Source organism: Pristiophorus japonicus, chromosome 3 (genome assembly GCF_044704955.1).
Source record: "Pristiophorus japonicus isolate sPriJap1 chromosome 3, sPriJap1.hap1, whole genome shotgun sequence".
NCBI classification, from domain to species: Eukaryota; Metazoa; Chordata; class Chondrichthyes; family Pristiophoridae; genus Pristiophorus; species Pristiophorus japonicus.
Window position 1 is genome coordinate 240201360 of NC_091979.1, and position 20362 is coordinate 240221721.

Consider the following 20362-nt stretch of genomic DNA (forward strand, 5'->3'; position numbering starts at 1 on the left):
GGTGCTGTGATTGAGGTTTTGAGGATTTTGAAAGGAATTTATATCGTAGATAGAGAGAAATGTTTTTCCGCTGGTGGAAGAGTCTAGGACAAGGGGGCATAACCTTAAAATCAGAACCAGACCGTTCAGAAGAGAAGTTGGAAACATTTCTTTGCGCAAAGGGCGGTAGCAGTGTGGAAATCTCTCCCACAAAAAGCAGTCTGGGGGCACACTTAATCATTATAAATCTGAGATTGATAGACTTTTTCTAGCCTGGGGTATTAAGGGATATGGAGGTGAGGCGGGTGGATGGAGTTCGGTTACAGATCAGCCCTGATCTCACTGAATGGCAGAGCAGGCTCGAGGGGCCTATTGGCCGACTTCTATTTCTTATGTTCTTAAAACCTACCTCTTGGCTCTCGCCCTCAGTCACCACCCCTAATCCTTCTGCCACTGTTTGGTCTGCAGTTATTATTGTTTCTGCTTTGGGACATCTTATTACACTGAAGATGCTGTTTAAAAAGTGTAAGTTGTTTGACCTCTGATCAAGCAGCGATTTAGGGAGCTACAGTTGGCAGCAAGCCAGGCGTAAGTGAGGGATCCGGGGGTTGAAATCGGCTAGGCCGCTTTTCTCCCAAGTGCTGGGAAGCCACGTGTATGGAACTCGAGTGAAGAAAGGATAAGGGAGAGCTGAGCTGCTGATATTTCCTGACTGTGTTGACATAATGGGCCGAATATTGCAGCCTCTCTGGGTGTGTACAATGTGCACATGCACTTGAAGAGGCCTCGCAAATGCCGGTTCCCAGCGCACGATGTGCATGTGCCGAGAACCAGCTTTTGGGATCTGTCAATGTCTTTTGACCGAGCGCATGCATCCCCGGAGAAAGACATTCGCGGGGCAGAGATTTGGACTATTTGCCCAGTGAATGTCCTTCATAGCAGGCGTATAGCCTACTTTTACCAGCACAAGAAAACATAGAATAATTAAATTTAATCACTAATTTTTATATTAAAAACCTTGTCCATTAATTCTAAAAAATCTTTTTTTTCTAAAACATTTAATTTCAATTAATTTTAAATATGTGAGTTTTTTTAAAATTTATTGTGTTCTGTTATTTTTGGGAGTATTCTCATTGATAGTAATGAGAGCTCGTACAAATAGAACTCCCCATTATCAATGAGAATACTAGATGTCCATTGGTGGTCCAGGCCTGCGTCATCCCAGGATACGAATACATACCTGGAAGACATGTTCCCGTGTGCTGGACTGCGAAACTAGGCCTCCGACCGCAATCCTACTTTGCTCCGGGAACACCAGGTATTTTAGTAAGAAAAATTCCAGTCGGAGACGATCGCCCCAAGGAAGCCTCCGACCGCAATTTTCCCCCAATTGTGAATAGCCACTTGGTGTGACGCGAGAGGGCCCCGGGTGTGGTGCCCAAAGGCCCAGGTGAGGCATGGGAAGTCTGGGGTTTGTGGAGCTGTACCAGAGTTAGAGTCAACCTTCAGGAAAAACAGGGCAGGGGGTGGGGAGAAAACAGGAAATCTGAAAATCTCGGCTGCTTCGATTGCTCAAATGAAAGCAACGGACCTTGTATGTGTTGTATTTTTTAACGGGTATGCAACCTTCTGCAGGAAATGAACACGAGGCGAGTGCAGATGTTGCCTCGGAGGCGGGCGGCAGGCGACTGAAGCGCCGATATTTCTGGGAATACAGCGACAGCCACGCCACGCCCAGCAAACAGGAGCGCACCCTGCAGCCTTCCGAATGGGACTGCTACACGTTGCCCAGTAATGTCTATCAGAAGGAGAATGGTGTTGGGCAAGGTAAGAACAAAACCGATGGCATGGTGGATTGCAGTGAAAGCTCTAATCTCCCAGGGTGTCTGTGCTTTTTGCCTGATTACGTGTCTGCGCAGCGCCTCGAGATGTTTTCTTGCATCTTCGGCGCTATATAAATGCAGGTTGTTGAATGTAAAGGAATCAAGGGATATGGGGATAGTGCGGGAAAGTGGAGTTGAGGTCGATGATCAGCCGTGATCTTATTGAATGGCAGAGCAGGCTCGAGGGGCCCTACGGCCTACTCCTGCTCCTAATTCTGATGTTCTTGTGTAACAGTTGGGATCTCCATTGTTTAATGAGAGCTCAGGGGTTCCGACCCACAAACATCTTGGACGCATGTAATTGGTAACTTGCTTAAACTGGAGGAAAGGCAGCTTAAGGGAGATCATGTTGAGAAATTCAAGACCCTGCTCTGTGGCTCATGTTTTAGTGTCAGACATGATGCTCAGTGGGTAGCACACTCGCCTCTGAGCCAGAAGGTTGTGGGTTCAAGACCCACTCCAGGGACTTGAGCACATAAATCCAGGCTGACACTCCCAGTGCAGTGCTGAGGGAGTGCTGCACGGTCGGAGCTGCTGTGTTTCAGATGAGCCGTTAAACCAAAGCCCCGTCTGCTCTCTCACGTGGATATAAAAGATCCCGTGGCACTATTTCGAAGAAGAGCAGGAGAGTTATCCCCGGTGTCCTGGCCAATATTTAGCCCTCAATCAACACCACTAAAACAGATTTATCTGGTCATTATCACATTACTGCTTGTGGGAGCTTGCTGTGTGCAAATTGGCTGCCGCATTTCCCACATTACAACAGTGATTATACTTCAAAAAGTAAGTGCTTTGGGATGTCTGGTGGTAGCAAAAGGTGCTATATAAATGCAAGTCTTTTTTTAAGGGTTTAGACAAATTAACGTAGTTAAAAACACTAAGAAGGTGCATGGATTCAAAGTCAGAAGAGGGGAGATGAAAAATCAATTTGAACACAGGGTAGTGAATATTTCGAACAGGTTGAATAGGGAAGGCATTGGAGGTGGATAGAGTCAGCAGATTCAAGAGGGAATTAGATAGACATTTGGCAAAGAAAGGGGTTGAGGTGTATGGGAAACAGACTGCAAGAGTAGTACCTGTTTCTTTTGAACTTTTGCAGCCAACCATGGTGATGGCAGTGGTCTGTTCAGTCCTGTACATTGCGATGTTCTTAACTTAAAACCAAACTGCCTATCTCTATTCCACTTGAACATAAGAAATAGGAGCAGGAGTAGGCCATACTGGTCCTCGAGCCTGCTCCGCCATTTAATACGATCGTGACTGGTCTGATCATGGTCTCAGGTCCACTTCCCTGCCCGCTCCCCATAATCCCTTATTCCCTTATCGGTTAAGAAACTGTCTATCTCTGTCTTAAATTTATTCAATGACCCAGCTTCTACAGCTCTCTGAGGCAGCGAATTCCACAGATTTACAACCCTCTGAGAGAAGAAATTCTTCCTCATCTCAGTTTTAAATGGGTGGCCCCTTATTATAAGATCGTGCCCTCTAGTTCTAGTCTCCCCTATCAGTGGAAACATCCTCTCTGCATCCACCTTGTCAAGCCCCCTCAAAATCTTATGCATTTTGATAAGATCACCTCTCATTCTTCTGAATTCCACTGAGTAGAGACCCAACCTCCTCAACCTTTCCTCATAAGTCAACCTCCTCATCTCCGGAATCAACCTAGTGAACCTTCTCTGAAATGCCTCCAAAGCAAGTATATCCTTTCTTAAATATGGAAACTAAAACTACATGCAGTATTCCAGATGTGGCCTCACCAATACCCTGTATAACTGTAACAAGACTTCCCTGCTTTTATACTCCATCCCCTTTGCAATAAAGGCCAAGATTCCATTGGCCTTCCTGATCACCTTGCTGTACCTGCATACTAACCTTTTGTGTTTCATGCACCAGGACCCCCCAGATTCCGCTGTACTGCAGCACTTTGCAATTTTTCTCCATTTGAATAATAACTTGATCTTCGATTTTTTTTCTCTGCCAAAATGCATGACCTCACACTTTCCAACATTATACACCATCTGCCAAATTTTTGCCCACTCACTTAACTTGTCTATGTCCTTTTGCAGGTTTTTTGTGTCCTCACACATTGCTTTTCCTCCCATCTTTGTATCGTCAGCAAACTTGGCTACATTGCACTCTTTCAAGTCGTTAATATAGATTGTAAATAGTTGGGGTCCCAGCACTGATCCCTGCGGCACCCCACTAGTTACTGATTGCCAACCCGAGAATGAACCATTTATCCCGACTCTGTTTTCTGCTGAACTATGTTGTACTAGTTGTTATCATGGTCGGTTTGGTTATAGCCGGACTGTGCATCTTGCACATACATGTGGACAGATTATTTTGAAGCCAGTAGACTTGCATCTGGTTTTAAATAAAATGGTTCAAATCCAAGTCGGTGCAAAGGGTTTAGGAATAGGGTTTAGGCGGGGGAGGGGTGGTGGTACGGAGAAATGTGGATGAAAGATGAGAAGTTGGAAGAGGGAAAACTTATGACGAGCAATAGATGGGGGAAATCTCTGAGTGAGCTCTGAACTGAATTGTTCTCTTTTGTGGTAATTAACAATTCCTCCTACGAGTATACGAAAAATGATACAGGTAAAGACCATCTGGTCCATCCAGCCTGTCCCACACAATTGCGATACCTTGTGTATCACAACATATGCACCCCACCCGAAACCATGTGATCTCCTGGGAGAGGCAAAAAAAACAGATTTAAAAAAAACCCAGGCCAATTTGCGGGAAAAATCTGGGAAATTCCTCTTTTTTTTCCTTCAACTCCACCCCTTTTCCTTCCCCCCCCCCCCCCCCCCACCTTTATCAAGGGAAGCTGTGTGTTTTTTTAAAATCGAACTTTAATCTTGTTTCTGGCCTTTCTTAAAATGGGGAGAGATCAAAAAAGGTCCCAGGTTCAAACCTTGGTCTGCGTTGAGTGCTCTGATTTAACTCCCAAATGCCAGTTTGGATTGGAGCCGTTGTGTTTAGGGGCGGGAAATGGTCCGGGTTTCCCATTCCTGATTGCTGTCGAGCAAACCAAGGGAATGTGGGCGTAGGGACATCGGGATTGGGCAAAGTGAACGCTCCCACGATTATTGGCCCTCCGGGTCAAGGGTCATGTGCGAATAGTGACCAATTCATTAAGTCTTGGGGTGCATATGATGCCAGTTGAATTATGCCAAGACGTCAAAGCCTTCAGGAGGGAGAAAAGTGATGAGGAAAGAGAGAGAGAGAGAGAAAGAGCTGCTGGGCTTGTTGGCAATGTCGTCCCATTGCTGAGTGGACAACTTGAAGCATATGACTCAATATGTTTCACCATGACATTAAGGCCATGGTAACAAATGACCCTGTTAATTTCCATTCTGTAGTCTAGCGGCAGGATTGGTACCCGAGGCGAGATCATTTTCTTGGCAGGTAATATTGTAGAATTTTTTTCCCCCCCAAGTTCTGTTTTCCACTGTCATTTTTTTTCACCCCTTGCAATCCAGGACGGAGAATGGCGAAAAAATCCCGCCGCACAGATGTCGACGACTTAACGCCGAACCCGAGAAAATTGCTCCACATCGGAGACGAACTGAAGAAGCTCAACAAGGTAATTGACGACCTGACGCCGGTGAACGAGCTGCCCATGAACGCCCGACCACGGTCCAGAAAGGAGAAAAATAAACTGGCCTCGAGGTAAATAAAATATACAAACAAACTAGCTGAGCGGCATTAAAAGTCGATCGATCCATTCATCAGACGTACGCTTCACGGTCCCCTCCAATAGTCTTTGTAAATGTTACAATTGTCCTTTCGAATGAGCCTGATTGATGTATCCGTCAGAGAGGAAAGAAAGCCAATGAAATAATTTTTTTGGAGTGCAGTCACTGTTCCTGCCAAATGTGGGCAGAGGAAACGTTACAAGGACACCCTCAAAGCCCCCCTGATAAAGTGCCCCACCCACACCTGGGACTCCCTGGCCAAAGACCGCCCTAAGTGGAGGAAGAGCATCCGGGAGGGCGCTGAGCACCTCGAGTCTCATCGCCGAGAGCTTGCAGAAACCAAGCGCAGTCAGCAGAAAGAGCGTGTGGCAAACCAAGCTTCCCACCCACCCTTTCCCTCAACCACTGTCTGCCCCACCTGTGACGGGGACTGTGGTTCTCGTATTGGACTGTTCAGCATCTAAGGACTCATTTTAAGAGTGGAAGCAAGTCTTCCTCGATTCCAAGGGACTGCCTATGATGATTATGATGATTACATCCAGGTATAAACCGTCTCAGTGGGTAGCACACTCGCCCCTGAGTCAGAAGGTTGTGGGTTCAAGTCCCACTCCAGAGACTTGAGCACATAATTCTAGGCTGACACTCCCAGTGCAGTGCTGAGGGAGCGCTGCACTGTCGGAGGCGCTGTCTTTCAGATGAGATGTTAAACCAAGAGTCTGCTCTCGGGTGAACGTAAAAGATCCAATGGCACTATTTCAAAGAAGTTATCCCCGGTATCCTGGCCAATATTTATTCCTCAATCAACATCACAAACATAGATTAGCTGCTCATTATCACATTGCTGTTTGTGGGAGTTTGCTGTGCACAAATTGGCTGCCACGTTTCCCACATTACAGCAATGACTACACTTCCAAAAAGTACTTAATTGGCTGTAAAGCGCTTTGGGACGTCTTGAGGTTGTGAAAGGCGTTATATAAATAGAATTCTGTCTTTCTAGACAGATATGTCAACAGGCTCATTCGAAAGGGCAAGAATAATAGTATTACTTTAAAAGCTGCGGCTGCCTCAAAACAGATACGGTTTGGCTCTCGTTACTACAGATCCTCGCCTGTCCAGCCAGCAGTAATTTGAATCAGTGCCCCAGCAACCTACCTCTGGGGAGATGGAGCAAGAATATTGACACCACCCCCCCATGCCCGCTTTCCTATGTCTCCCCAAGTTCAGTCGTATTTTTATTATTTGGATGGGAGCATTGATGATCTTATCGAAAGGTATAAGATTATGAGGGGGTTTCACTGGAGTGGATACAGAGAGGATGATGGGGGGAGACTAGAACTAGAGGGCATAATCTTAGAATCAGGGGCCGCCCATTTAAAACTGAGATGAGGAGGAATTTCTTCTGAGGGTTGTAAATCTGTGGAATTCGCTGCCTCAGAGAGCTGTGGAAGCTGGGACATTGAATATATTTAAGACAGAAATAGACAGTTTCTTAAACGGTAAGGAATTATGGGGAACGGGCAGGGAAGTGGACCTGAGTCCATGATCGGATCAGCCATGATCGTATTAAATGGTGGAGCATGCTCGAGGGGCCGTATGGCCTAATCCTCCTATTTCTTATGTTGTTTGGTAAGGTCACATTGATCACCCATCCCTAGTTGCCCGTGAGAAGGTGCTTTGCAGGCCATTTGTGATATATTCTTATGACACCACTCACAGATACACTCGACAAGATGGCTCCCACTATCATCACAACATGACCCTTTATTGTGCTACATCAGTAGCCGCATAACCGCAGTAGTCCACTAGGTGGAGGTCTATTGCACCATTATTTAATTGAATGTCAGTCCTTGAAACCTTCCTCATGTCCGAGAAAGGGACTAAGTTACATTTTCAGGATTAAGTGGTCTATAATTCATTGGCCCAGGCAAAGACAGATATATGGTGGGAGAGATCTTGATCGAACTTCAGCCGATGATGAATGATCGCCCTAAGTGGAGGAAGAGCATCCGGGAGAGCGCTGAACACCTCGAGTCTTGTCGCCGAGAGCATGCAGAAATCAAGCGCATGCAGCGGAAGGAACGTGCGGCAAACCAGACTCCCCACCCACCCTTTCCTTCAACCACTGTCTGTCCCACCTGTGACAGAGACTGTAATTCCCATATTGGACTGTTCAGTCACCTGAGAATTCCCTTTTAGAGTGGAAGAAAATCTTCATCGATTTCGAGGGACTGCTTATTAAGAACGATGCAGTTTCCATCTCCCAACAGATGACGAGGGGAAAATTGAAAGTAATCTGCAGAGTTGCCAAACCCCTGCTCTTCTGCACAAATCGGATGTCACACCTGCAGTAGAATGTTGGAGGGACTTTAATCATGCTGGTGCAATTTTCTGGTTGCATTGAAAGACCCAGCCCAACTCATTTTAAAGGGTGCCGTGCCATGTTCCACCACCATCACTATCATAGGCAGTCCCTCGAATTGAGGATGACTTGCTTCCACGTCAAAAAGTTCACAGGTGTTTCAATGAAAGACCTAATATTCCAGGTCCCGAACTAAATCCTGAAGGGTGGAAGATGCCTCTGCGTGGATTTTTTTTAATGTGTGGTGACCGTTGCACACCAGCCACCACAAGGGCTTGACAGAGCTAGGCCTTGGTCCAGTGGCAAGGATTAAACAAGGCGACTGGAGGCCAGTTCTGCTGCACAGATCTAGTGCGCACACATATCTCAGTGTGGGCTGGCCCGTGCTGCCCCTGGGCCCCTGGCCCCGAACTCATGCCTCTCTTGAGCCCCGATCACATCCCTTTGCAATCTCTTGCCGCTCCTGCTGTATCGACCCACGCTCCAATCACCGACCTGGATCTTGGTGGCGTCCCTCTTCACTGCCGTTCACATGTTCCACCAATCGCAAGGTCCCACACAGGGCACCCACCAGGGACCGCGTGCGGGGAAAAAAAAAAGAATTAGAGGGAACATTGGTGCCGTGTAGAATCCAAAGCTTCCAGCCAACAACTAGAGCAAGACCCAGCTCACTGACCCCTGGACCTCCTGATGGCAGATGTCTGACCTGGGCTTCCTCCTATCCACATCCTGATGGTACTTCTCACTGACTCACTGCCCTCCCACCCAGACTACGTAGGTGGAAGCTCGACATAAAGCACTCAATTCCACCGAGCAGCCTGCTTGCTGAGGCAGAGCTCGGAGAAGCTCTCGCAAGCCTGGCTCCCATTTCTGACTGGCTCCCAGCAAGGCTCAGGCACAGCAAGAACACGAGCGAGAGAACGCGAGAACTAGGAGCAGGAGTCGGCCATTCGTCCCCTCAAGCCTGCTCTGCCATTTAATAAGATCATGGCTGATCTGATCCTGGTCTCAATTCCACTTCTCTGCCCGTTCCCCATAACCCTCGACTCCCTTTTATTGTTCAAAAATCTGTCTATCTCCATCTTAAATATATTCAATGACCCAGCCTCCACAGCTTTCTGGGGTAGAGAATTCCACAGATTTACAACCCTCTGAGAAGAAATTCCTCCTCATCTCCGTTTTAAATGGGCGACCTCTTATTCTGAGAGTATGCCCCCTCATTCTAGATTCCCCCACGAGGGGAAACATCCTCTCTGCGTCCACCTTGTCAAGCCTCCGTCAAGAGAGACAGGCGCCAATCCACCTGCCTGTGGAATTTCACAAACCCTGAAGATCCAATAAATGCCAACATCGCTGCAATGGGCAGTAAAAAGTAATCACAGACTGGGCCCCTGTGACCATCAGTGAGTGTTAGTGTGAGGGGTTGCTCCCTGGCACTTGTTCAATTCTAATACCCAACACACTTTCCCTTCAAGCGTGGCTTCCCTGCTATGAGTGTAGAATTGCAGAATTGACTCTAGTATCTCTATATTATCGACTATGCCATATATTATGCTGTAGTATTCTATATTATATACAATATCATGTATTATGCTGTAGTATTCTATATTATATAAGATATATATTATGCTCTGGTCTATATTATATGCTATATCATATATTATGCTGTTGTATTCTATATAATATACTATATCATACATTGTGCTGTAGTATTCTATATTGTATGCTATATCATGCTATGCTGTAGTATTCTATAATGCTATATCATCTATCATGTAAGATTCTATATTATATGCTATATCATATGCTGTAATATTCTAATATATGCTATATCATATATCATGTAGAATTCTGTATTATATGCTATATCATATTATGCTGTAGAATTCTATATTATATATTATATCATATATTATGCTCTGGTATCTCTGTTATATGCACCAAGCTAAATAAATATGTTATTGCAATTAAAAAAAAAAAAATATGCAACTTCATTTACAGGATGAATCGCCCTGCCTGTACTCTAATAGTTGCATATAATGAGTCTAGGACCTGAAGCATGGCATTTCATCCTGTGGTCTCCTCCATTACCCTTTGTTTTCTCTTTGTGTGCACAGGGCCTGTAGACTAAAGAAGAAAGCACAGCATGAGGCCAACAAGATCAAGTTGTGGGGTCTGAACACTGAACATGGTAAGTGTCTCCATCTCTGAATTCTTGTGTGTGTGTGTGTGTGTGTGGCGGGGGGCGCGCATGACCCAGGGGCAGCAAGAACATCCGGGGCCTCCCCGTACCCCTCCCCACCCGCCTCGTTCCTGTGGGAGAGACAGGTTCCTGGGCCTGAGTGCCAGCGCCCTGCTTCGACCAGCTGCGACCCCACCTGAGGTTCCGAGCCCGGTTCTGAGAGGTGGCGCTGTGTGGGAGCAGAGCCCGGAGCAGGCCGGGTGTCGGGCAGTGTTCCGGGCTTGGCCCGAGAGGGAGGTAGTTACCGGGCAGCAGAACAGTGGCCGACATCTGGTAAATGTGTAAGTTCCTCAGTCGGAGTTAAACCTGTTGCAACCACCTCCCCCCACCCCCCCCTCCAAACTGCCCCTTCCCTGATCCTCGGTATCTGAGGTCAAAAGAAAGACTTGCATTTATATAGCGCCTTTTGCGACCACCAGACGTCTCAGAGCACTTTACAGCCAATGAAGTACTTTTGAAGTGTAGTCACTGTTGCAATGTGGGAAACGCGGCAGCCAACTTGTGCACAGCAAGCTCCCACAAACAGTAACGTGATCAATGACCAGCTAATCTGTGTTAGTGCTGTTGATTAAGGAATAACTGAGGTTGTGAAAGGTGCTATGTAAATGCAAATCTTGCTATCTTTTTTTATTGCATTTTATAATTGTCAATTTTAGAGATGCTGTATCTCTTTTACAAAGTCACTAAACCATCTCTCGATAAGATACAGCTTGTTCTGGAAATGGTTTGCCACCCACCCCTCGGGCGTAGCATGATCTATTTTTTTTGCTGCAGAATGAAAGAGATTGCTATCCGACTTCCCAAAGCACAGCACTGGAATAAATGCAAATGTGGTTGCCTGCTCCAGTTGCCCCACTTCCCCTTTCTGCACAATACGAGGCCAACGCTGCTCCAGATTTGCTCAGCAGGGGCAGAAGCCTTTCTCCACGAGCAGACCCTTCATTGCCTCTCAGACCTGTTCGAGCTGCAATGGTGCATTAGGGTGTGGAAAGTTGCAGATCTTTGGCAAGTTGACAGCAGGCCAAGAATATATCTCGCTCTTGCTCGCTCTCTCTCTCGCTCTCCCGCGCGCTCACTCTCGCGCACGCGCTCTCACTCTTTAGCAGCTCTTCTTTGCATTAGTATCTAATATATGCAGCCCATACCTTTTTAGCTTTACTCCTGGCCCCTCTTTTATTTTGGTTCTCGAGTGCATCCCCCATTACCTTAGCCTCACCATTGGTGGCCGTGCCTTCAGCTGTCTAAGCCCTAAGCTCTGGAATTCCCTCCCGAAACCTCTCCGGCTCTCTACCTCGCTATCTTCCTTCAAGATGCTCCTTAAAACCTACCTCTTTGTGACCAAGCTTTCGGTCACCTGTCCTAACATCTCCTTCGTGGGTTCAATGTCAATTTATGCCTGATAACGCTCCTGTGAATCGCCTTGGGATGTTAAAGGTGCTATATGTTAAAGATGTTAAAGTTGTTGTTAGTTCAGTCCAATATCAACCTTGCCTGCTTTCCTTTTTCAATTCTGACCATCCTCCTGTCGTCTTTCAGTCATCATCATTTGGTTTCATTAAAAAATCCTCTGTTCAGTTATTTAAATCATAACTAAGAGCTGTCATTCTCTTGTAAGAAATTCCATTATCGCACACCAGTAGTGGGTAGGGCAGATCTAGTAGATCGTTTAAATTTGGAGCAATTACAAAATGCTGCAGTACAGAGAGATCTGGGGGTCCTTCTACATGAAACACAAAAAGTTAGCATGCAGGTACAGCAAGTAATCAGGAAGGCAAATGGAATGGTGGCCATTATTGCAGAGAAGTCCTGCTACAACTGTACAGAGTATTGTTGAGGCCACACCTGGAGGACCGTGTACAGTTTTGGTCTCCATATTTAAGGAGTGATATACTTGCATTGGAGGCAGTTCAGAGAAGATCCATGAGGTTGATTCCTGACCTGAAGGGGTTGTCTTATGAAGAAGGTTGAGCAGGTTGGGCCTATACTTATTGGAGTTTAGATGAGAGGTGATCTTATTGAAATATCTAAGATTATGATGGGGCTTGATAGAGTAGATGCAGAGAGGATGTTTCTTCTCGTGGGGGAATCTAGAACTCGGGGGCATAGTTTCAGAATAAGGGGTTGCCCATTTAAAACAGAAATGAGGAGGAATTTCTTCTCTGAGGGTCGTGAATCTTTGGAATTCACGGCCCCAGAGAGCTGTGGAGGCTAGGTCATTGAATATATTTAAGGTGGAGATAGACAGATTTTTGAATGATAAGGGAGTGAAGGGTTATGGGGAGCGGGCAGGAAAGTGGAGTTGAGGCCAAGATCAGATCAGCCAAGATCGTATTGAATGGCGGAGCAGGCTCAAGGGGCCATATGGCCTGCTCCTGCACCTATTTCTTATGTTCTTGTGTTCTAACGTCAACTCATCTTTCTTCCGTTTTATCGGACCTTGTTGTGTGCAAAATGGCAGCCATGCTTGCCTACATGAGGGTAGTTACTGCACGACACAGTAACTTATTGCATATTAACCAATTGTTGAGATGTTGGGCGTGTGGAAAATGCAAGTGAAATATTTTTAATACTTGTTTCTTTGGCCCCAAGATAACTTGCTACAAGTTATTGTAGCTATCAAGCGGCAGATTATGCATCGAGTGGGGAGCAGCGATGGAACTGAGGAAGAGAGCATGACTGAAAAACTGGATAAACTAATGAAAGGCACAGTCGGTAAGAAGTAGATCGAGGTCTTGACTTTGAGGGAGCCTTTAGTTGGGGACCCCCGTGGAACCTATGTTTGAACCTACGTTTGAACCCTGGTCAAAATTATAAGTTGAAATTCTTTTTTTTTCTTCTCTCCAAAACTCACAGAAATGGGCTTGGAACAGTTGTAATCTAGTTTCCATTGGGTGGGTATTTTCTTTGCTATTTGGCAATACATTGGTAGTTTTCTGTCGTTGGTGTGGGACGTGAAAATGTCACACCATTGCAAGGTGGGTTTTTGAGATTGAGTTTTATTGCTATGCCAGAATAGACAGGTTTACGTAGAAACATAGGAAATAGGTGCAGAAGTAGGCCATCCATCCTTCGAGCCTGCACCACCATTCAATAAGATCATGGCTGATCATTCCTTCAGTACCCCGTTCCTGCTTTCTCTCTATACCCCTTGATCCCTTTAGCCGCAAGTGCTATATCTAACTCCCTCTTGAATATATCCAATGAACTGGATATATACGCTCTGTGGTAGGGAATTCCAAAAGTTAACAACTCTCTGAGTGAAGAAGTTCCTCCTCATCTCAGTCCTAAATGGCTTACCCCTTATCCTTAGACTCTGTCCCCTGGTTCTGGACTTCGGGAACACTTTTCCTGCATCTAACCTGTCCAGTCCTGTCAGAATTTTATGTTTCTATGAGATCCCCTCTCATCCTTCTAAACTCCAGTGAATACAGGCCCAGTCGATCCAGTCTCTCCTCATATGTCAGTCCTGCCATCCCGGGAATCAGTCTGGTGAACCTTCGCTGCACTTCTTCAATAGCAAGAACGTCCTTCCTCAGATTAGGAGACCAAAACTGAACACAATATTCCAGGTGGGGCCTCACCAAGGCCCTGTACAACTGCAGTAAGACTTCCCTGCTCTTATACTCAAATCCCCTAGCTATGAAGGCCAATATACCATTTACCGCCTTCACCACCTGCTGTACCTGCATGCTAACCTTCAATGATTGATGAACCATGACACCCAGGTCTCGCTGCACCTCCCCTTTTCATAATCTGCCGCCATTGAGATAATATTCTGCCTTTGTGTTTTTGGCCCCAAAGTGGATAACCTCACATTTATCCACATTATACTGCATCTGCCATGTATTTGCCCACTCGCCTAACCTGTCCAAATCACCCTGCAACCTCTTGGCGTCCTCCTCACAGCTCTCACCGCCACCCAGTTTAGTGTCATCTGCAAACTTGGAGATATTACACTCAATTCCATCGTCTAAATCATTAATATATATTGTAAAGAGCTGGGCTCCCAGCACTGAGCCCTGCGGCACTCCACTAGTCACTGTCTGCCATTCTGAAAAGAACCCGTTAATCCCGACTCTCTGCTTCCTGTCTGCCAACCAGTTCTCTATCCACGTCAGTACATTACCCCAATACCATGTGCTTTGATTTTGCACACCAATCTCTTGTGTGGGACCTTGTCAAAAGCCTTTTGAAAGTCCAAATACACAACATCCACTGGTTCTCCCCTGTCCACTCTACTAGTTACATCCTCAAAAAATTCCAGAAGATTTCTCAAGCATGATTTCCCCTTCATAAATCCCCCATGCTGACTTGGACCAATCCTATCACTGCTTTCCAAATGTGCTGCGATTTCATCCTTAATGATTGATTCCAACATTTTCCCCACTACTGATATCAGGCTACTCTGCAACTTGTACCTTGTACCTCATTGGATGTGCAAAGTGTGGAAAAATATTTGGTCTTTTCAGTAGGAGGGGTGGGGGGAGCACAAATTCTTGTTTAATGTTTGTGGTTTATTCTGTCAATTTTGAATTTGCTAAAGGTATCTAGTTTATCTTTATATTTGTGGTGCTTCTGAACATTCAAAAGAGATATCTTTTTGTGCAAGACTCTTGTCTTGTTAAGGATCCTTTGATCCATCAGGCTGAGCATTCAATAAGCCGTCATGTAAGCTTTTTGCATTTATATTTTTCAAGTCATCACTTTTCTATAAAGTGGACTTCCCACTCTCGGATGGAAGTGTTTTTGTTATGGAGTTCTGTGGCTAGCTGTTTCACAAAGCCTATTGGCTATACCTCCTGTACCAGCTGCATTTCTTGTTGATAATCTAAGGTGCCGGTTCATAGACTTGGGACACCAACAAGGTTGAGAAGAGAAGGTAAATTTGGAGGAGTGATTAAGGGATTCCAAGCTTGCCTTTTCAAAGCCAACGATGGTAAGATGAAGCATAGATTGAAGGAGGTAAGGGGTGCCACAGTATTAAGATGGCAGAATGAGTCTCGATTTTTAATGCACTGGGAAAGCAGGAAGGGGAGCGATCAAGTTGATAGCACTCTTGCAGATCCGGGAGACTGAGAGAAGTTCACAGGAGCACTGACCATGGTTGTATGGATGAAACGGAGATAAGAAAATTTATGGCCGGGGACAAGGGGTTGGAGTGTAAGGGTGAGAGAAAGATTGTCTTTCAGAATTAAAGCTTTTCTTGTTTCTTTGTCCTGAGTGAGATTGGCAAAACTTCCTCAATATTGGATGCAGCATTCAAGTTCTGGATAGACTTGAGGGTTTCTTGATGTGATACTGAGGTGAAAATAAATGTTTAGCACTGGAGGAGTTGTAGTAGTTCTATTTGATGTCCGAAGAGATTGAGGCCAAGAATGTTGATAAATGAAGAATTAGCACTGGAGCCATCAAAGGCAAGATGTCGGAATTATTGCTTATCCTGAGAGACATGGACACAATGGCCCCAAGTTTCCACATGATTTGCTCCTGATTTTTAGGAGCTACTGGTGGAGAACGGAGTATCTTAGAAATCGCAATTCTCCACATTTAAGTTTTCTGCAGTTCTAGTCATGTAGAACAGTTTCACTTTTGAACAGAATTTTTTTTTCAAAAGGGGGCGTGTCCGGCCACTGACGCCTGATTTGAAAGTTTCCACAGTGAAAACGTACTCCAAACTAACTTAGAATGGAGCAAGTGAAGATTTTTGTAGGCCTGAAAAAACCTTGTCTACACATTAAAAAATCAGGCGCAGGTTACAAATTAGGCGTCCGGAACGAGGTGGGGGGGGAGGGGGGGAAGAGAAGTCATTACATTCTACAATAAATCCTTAGTTAGACTTATACAAATATTATGCAAATAATTCCAACCTGAATAAAAATTTATAAGCAAAGAAAAGATTAAATAAACCATGTTCCTACCTGTGTGAAAGTGCTTCAGGCAGGGAGAATGCAGCAGGAAGCCTCAAGTTGAGGCAGCTGTTCCCGACGGCGGGTGGGGGCGGAGGCAGTGAGGAGGCAGCCGTTCCCGATGGCAGGGGGGGTGGAGGAGGCAGTGAGGGCCCGACCAACGGAGGCAGTGAGGAGGCAGCCGTTCCCGACGGCAGGGGGGGCGGAGGAGACAGTGAGGGCCCGACCAATGGAGGCAGGGAGGAGGCAGCCGTTCCCGACGGCAGTGGGGGGGGGAGGCAGTGAGGAGGCAGCCGTTCCCGACGGCAGGGGGGGAGGGGGAGGCAGTGAGGGCCCAACCGACGGCAGCGGGGGGGGGAGGCAGTGAGAAGGCTGCAGGAAGCCTCAGAAGTTGAGGCAGCCATTCCCGACGGCGGGGGAGGGGAGGGGAGGAGGCCCCCCTGCCGTCAGTCGGGCCCGTCGGGAAACGGCTGCCTCAACTTCTGAGGCTTCCTGCAGCCTTCTCACTGCTGCAAGAAGCCTCAGTGCTGATCATGGAAGGGCAATGTGGTTTTATTAAAAAATGTTAAAAATTGAACAGCTACAAAGAACTAAAAATGGCCGAGTGCCAATGTTTCCTGCGCGTGCGCGAACGCTCCAACGTGCACGCGCAGGGTTGCCGGCACGAAAAAAACTCATTTAAATGGTACCCGCCCCCTCCTACTTACAAAATCGGCGCGAGTGGTAGGCTCCGCCCCCTGGGCGCCGTGCCAAGCTGACATCGAGCTGCAAAACGCTCTAGAATAGCGCGTTTTTTTTTTTTTCAGGCACCGTTTTCGGCGCGAAAAACGGGTGCCCAGCTCGGAGGGGCACCTGTTTTGCCGCGTATGCAAACTTGGGGCCATTATCTTTTGAGGAACAGAAATAAATAACTTTTATTGAAGGCATGGAGGAGATCAATATGTCGTAATTCAATCAGTATTGAAAGGACTGGAGGTTATATTCACTGAGAAGGAGTGAGTTGGTTGGATAATGACTGGAGGAGGTTATTGATATGAATGATAGATCAATAATATGCAGCTAGTATGGACTACATATTAATCTATCATTAATATCAATTGTATTATCAGTTACTTGGTGTACAAAGTAGAAAGTAGTTCATTTCAGAGACGAGCACAAAACTCTAGGCTGACACTCCCAGTGCAGTACTGAGAGTGCTGCACTGCCGGAGGTGCCACCTTTCGGATGAGATGTTAAACCGAGACTCTGTCTGCTCTCTCTGGTGGGCGTAAAAGATCTCATGGCACTATTTTGAAGAAGAGCAGGGAAGTTCTCCCCGGTGGTCCTGGCCAATATTTATCCCTCAATCAACATCACTTAAAAAAAACAGAATGTCAGGTCATTATCACATTGCTGTTTGTGGGAGCTTGCTGTGCACAAATTGCGTTTCCTACATCACAACAGTGACTACACTTCATAAAGTACTTAAATGACTGTTAAAGCGCTTTGGGATGTCCGGTGGTTGTGAACGGCGCTATATAAATGCAAGTCTTTTCTTATTGTGTGACTCACGTTTAAACTGTTTCAAACTGAAAGGTGCAATAAAATTCAGGTATTAATGGTAAATGTGGATTGCTCCTGATCAGGGAGGATATGTTGTTCTGTAAGGACGGAATCATTATAACCACGTCATGCATGCATATTATTTTGTTGTAATGGGCCACAAAGTCTAATTGCAGGAACGCTGAGGTCAGTTCGAGGTTAATTGCTCTAGGGACATTCTACGATCAATTAAAAGGCATTTCCTGTTACCAGGGCAGTTTCTCCATAGATTTGAAATGATTGGTTATCTTCAATTCCCCCCCCCAGCCACCCAAATCACAAGCACTGTTGCTGTGACAGTTTGACATTTCAAGGGCAGAGGACGATGAGAGATATGCAGACGAGAGGTCACGCTTCCTTGGGAGAGCGTTGGACTCGTGGCTCTTCCAAGTGATACTTTTTTGCTTTAATACCAACTCAAAAAAGTAACTACTGTGGGATAATCTGTAACAGATAATCAGTGAATTTAGACAGTCTAAATTGAAATACCAGATGCACTTTGTACTCGATGATGTAGAGCTGTGCCCCACTGTAATTCTTGGCTTCCACCTTGGGTTCATGAGTGAAACTTGCAATTTTTCAAGTTTTGCTTACTTTCTGCTGTCAGTCATATATAACATTGAGTAACTGATCAATTTATTACACCAGCACAGATCACACAAGCTTCTTAGGTTTACAGTTGATTACTTGCCACATTTGGATACTTTACTTGTTTCATAAGAACATAAGAATTAGGAGCAGGAGGAGGCTATTTGGCCCCTCAAGCTTGCTCCGCCATTCATTGAGATCATGGCTGATCTTCTACCTCAACTCCACTATCCCCTATCCCTTGATTCCCTTAATATCCAAAAATCTATCGATCTTTGTCTTGAATATACTCAAGTTTTGGCCTGAGTTGCTCCTATTTTTTTGGACCAACTAGTTTAGAATGGAGTATCTTAGAAATTGCAATTCTCTGCATTTAGTTTGCTCCAGTTTTAGTCAGTTCGAACAGTTTCATTTTAGAACAGATTTTTTTTCAAAAGGGGGTGTGTCTGGCCACTTGCGCCTGTTTTGCAAGTTTAGGCAGTAAAAAACTTACTCCAAACTAACTTAGAATGGAGTAAGTGTAAATTTTTGTCGGCTCAGAAAAACCTTGCCTACACTTTAGAAATCAGGCGTAGGTTACAAATCAGGCGTAGGGAACGAGGGGGGGGGCAGTGGGGGAAGGGAAGTAATTACATTTTACAAGCATTCAACAGTCTCACTTATACAAATAAAGAGCCATCCTGAATAAAAAATTATAAATAAAGCAAATAAAAAATATTGAATATTCCTACCTATGTGAAGCAGCAGCAGCCTTTGAACTGCGGTGCTTCAGGCAGGCCTTTCATGTAGGCACGACGGCAGCAAGCAACCTTCGAGCTGTAGAGGAGGCTGAGGCCAATTGGCCAGGAGACAGGGGCGGCGTCAGTGGCTCGACGGCAGGCGAAGAGGCAGCAAGCAGCCTTCGAGCTGCGGGGGAGGCTGAGGCCGTTCGGCCAGGAGACGGGCAGCGTCAGTGGCTCGACGGCAGGCGAAGAGGCAGCCTTCGAGCTGCAGAGGAGCTTGAAAGCCATTCGGCCAGGAGAAAGGGGAGGGACACGGTTGGGGCCACACACACAGGCAACGCAGCAGCCTCCACAGCTGTGAATTTATTTTTCGAGGCTGCAGGCCGTTCGGCCAGGAGACAGGATAGGCGTGCAAAGCACCGGGAGGGAGAGCCAGCCAGCCAGTTCAAAAGTTAAGTTTGTAATTCAAGTATGGGTGCTGCATTATCAACACCACGGATTATGCAATGTTTCGCCAGCAATTCACTGCATAGGAGAGAACTGATTAGAGCTCACCGCACCAGGAACATCATAGCCCGTAGGTCGATAGGCAGGAGACCTTGCCCACGTCTGCAATATCGAGCCAGGTGCTCGTACCTGGACATGAGCGAGGCTGATTGTGTCAAAAGGCTGCGTTTCCACAGAGAAGTTGTCGTTGAGATCTGAAATATGCTGAGAGCAGATTTGCAGCCCAGAAGCAGAATGCTGACTGCCTTGTCTGTTGAAGTGAAGATAACAGCTGCACTTGCCTTCTGTGCCTCGGGATCGTTTCAGGCTACAACTGGAGATGCGTGCACCATCTCTCAACGTGCAATACATGCCTGCGTTTACCAGGTCACGGCTGCACTGTATGCGCCGAGGAATGACTTCATCAATTTCCCAATGACCGCACAAGCAATTCATGACAGGACTGTGGGCTTCGTCAGGATTGCTGGCTTCCCAAAGGTACAGGGTTGCATTGATTGTACCCACATAGCCTTGCGAGCACCTATGGAAGATTCTGAGCAGTACAGGAATAGAAAAGATTTCCACTCCATCAATGTGCAGCTCATGTGTGACGACAAGCAGCGCATCATGTCAGTCGATGCGAGGTGCCCTGGTAGCACTCATGATGCGTTCATCCTACGCGACAGCGCTATATCTGACATGTTTGAGCAGCAGCCAGGAGGGCAGAGCTGGCTACTGGGAGACAAAGGGTATGGCCTGACCACCTGGCTCATGACGCCCCTACACGTGACACGGACGGAAGCTGACCGTCAATACAACATGGCGCACATTGCGACGCGCAGCATCATAGAGACGACCATTGTCATCTTGAAACAGCATTTCAGATGCCTGGACCATTCCGAAGACCACTTGCAA

General features: G+C 46.2%; 1 protein-coding gene across 2 annotated transcripts in view; it reads left to right on the plus strand.

Moving 5' to 3' along the window:
• Positions 1-20362, plus strand: part of LOC139259479 (CREB3 regulatory factor-like) — a 106551-nt gene that overhangs the window by 58260 nt on the left and 27929 nt on the right. Inside the window, exons 5-8 of one of the 2 annotated variants that reach the window (XM_070874949.1) lie at positions 1615-1806; positions 5348-5537; positions 10040-10113; positions 12754-12876. In XM_070874949.1, coding sequence (XP_070731050.1) covers positions 1615-1806; positions 5348-5537; positions 10040-10113; positions 12754-12876 — 579 coding nt within the window. The remainder of the gene's footprint in view (positions 1-1614; positions 1807-5347; positions 5538-10039; positions 10114-12753; positions 12877-20362) is intronic. The other variant, XM_070874950.1, reaches the window with a different exon arrangement.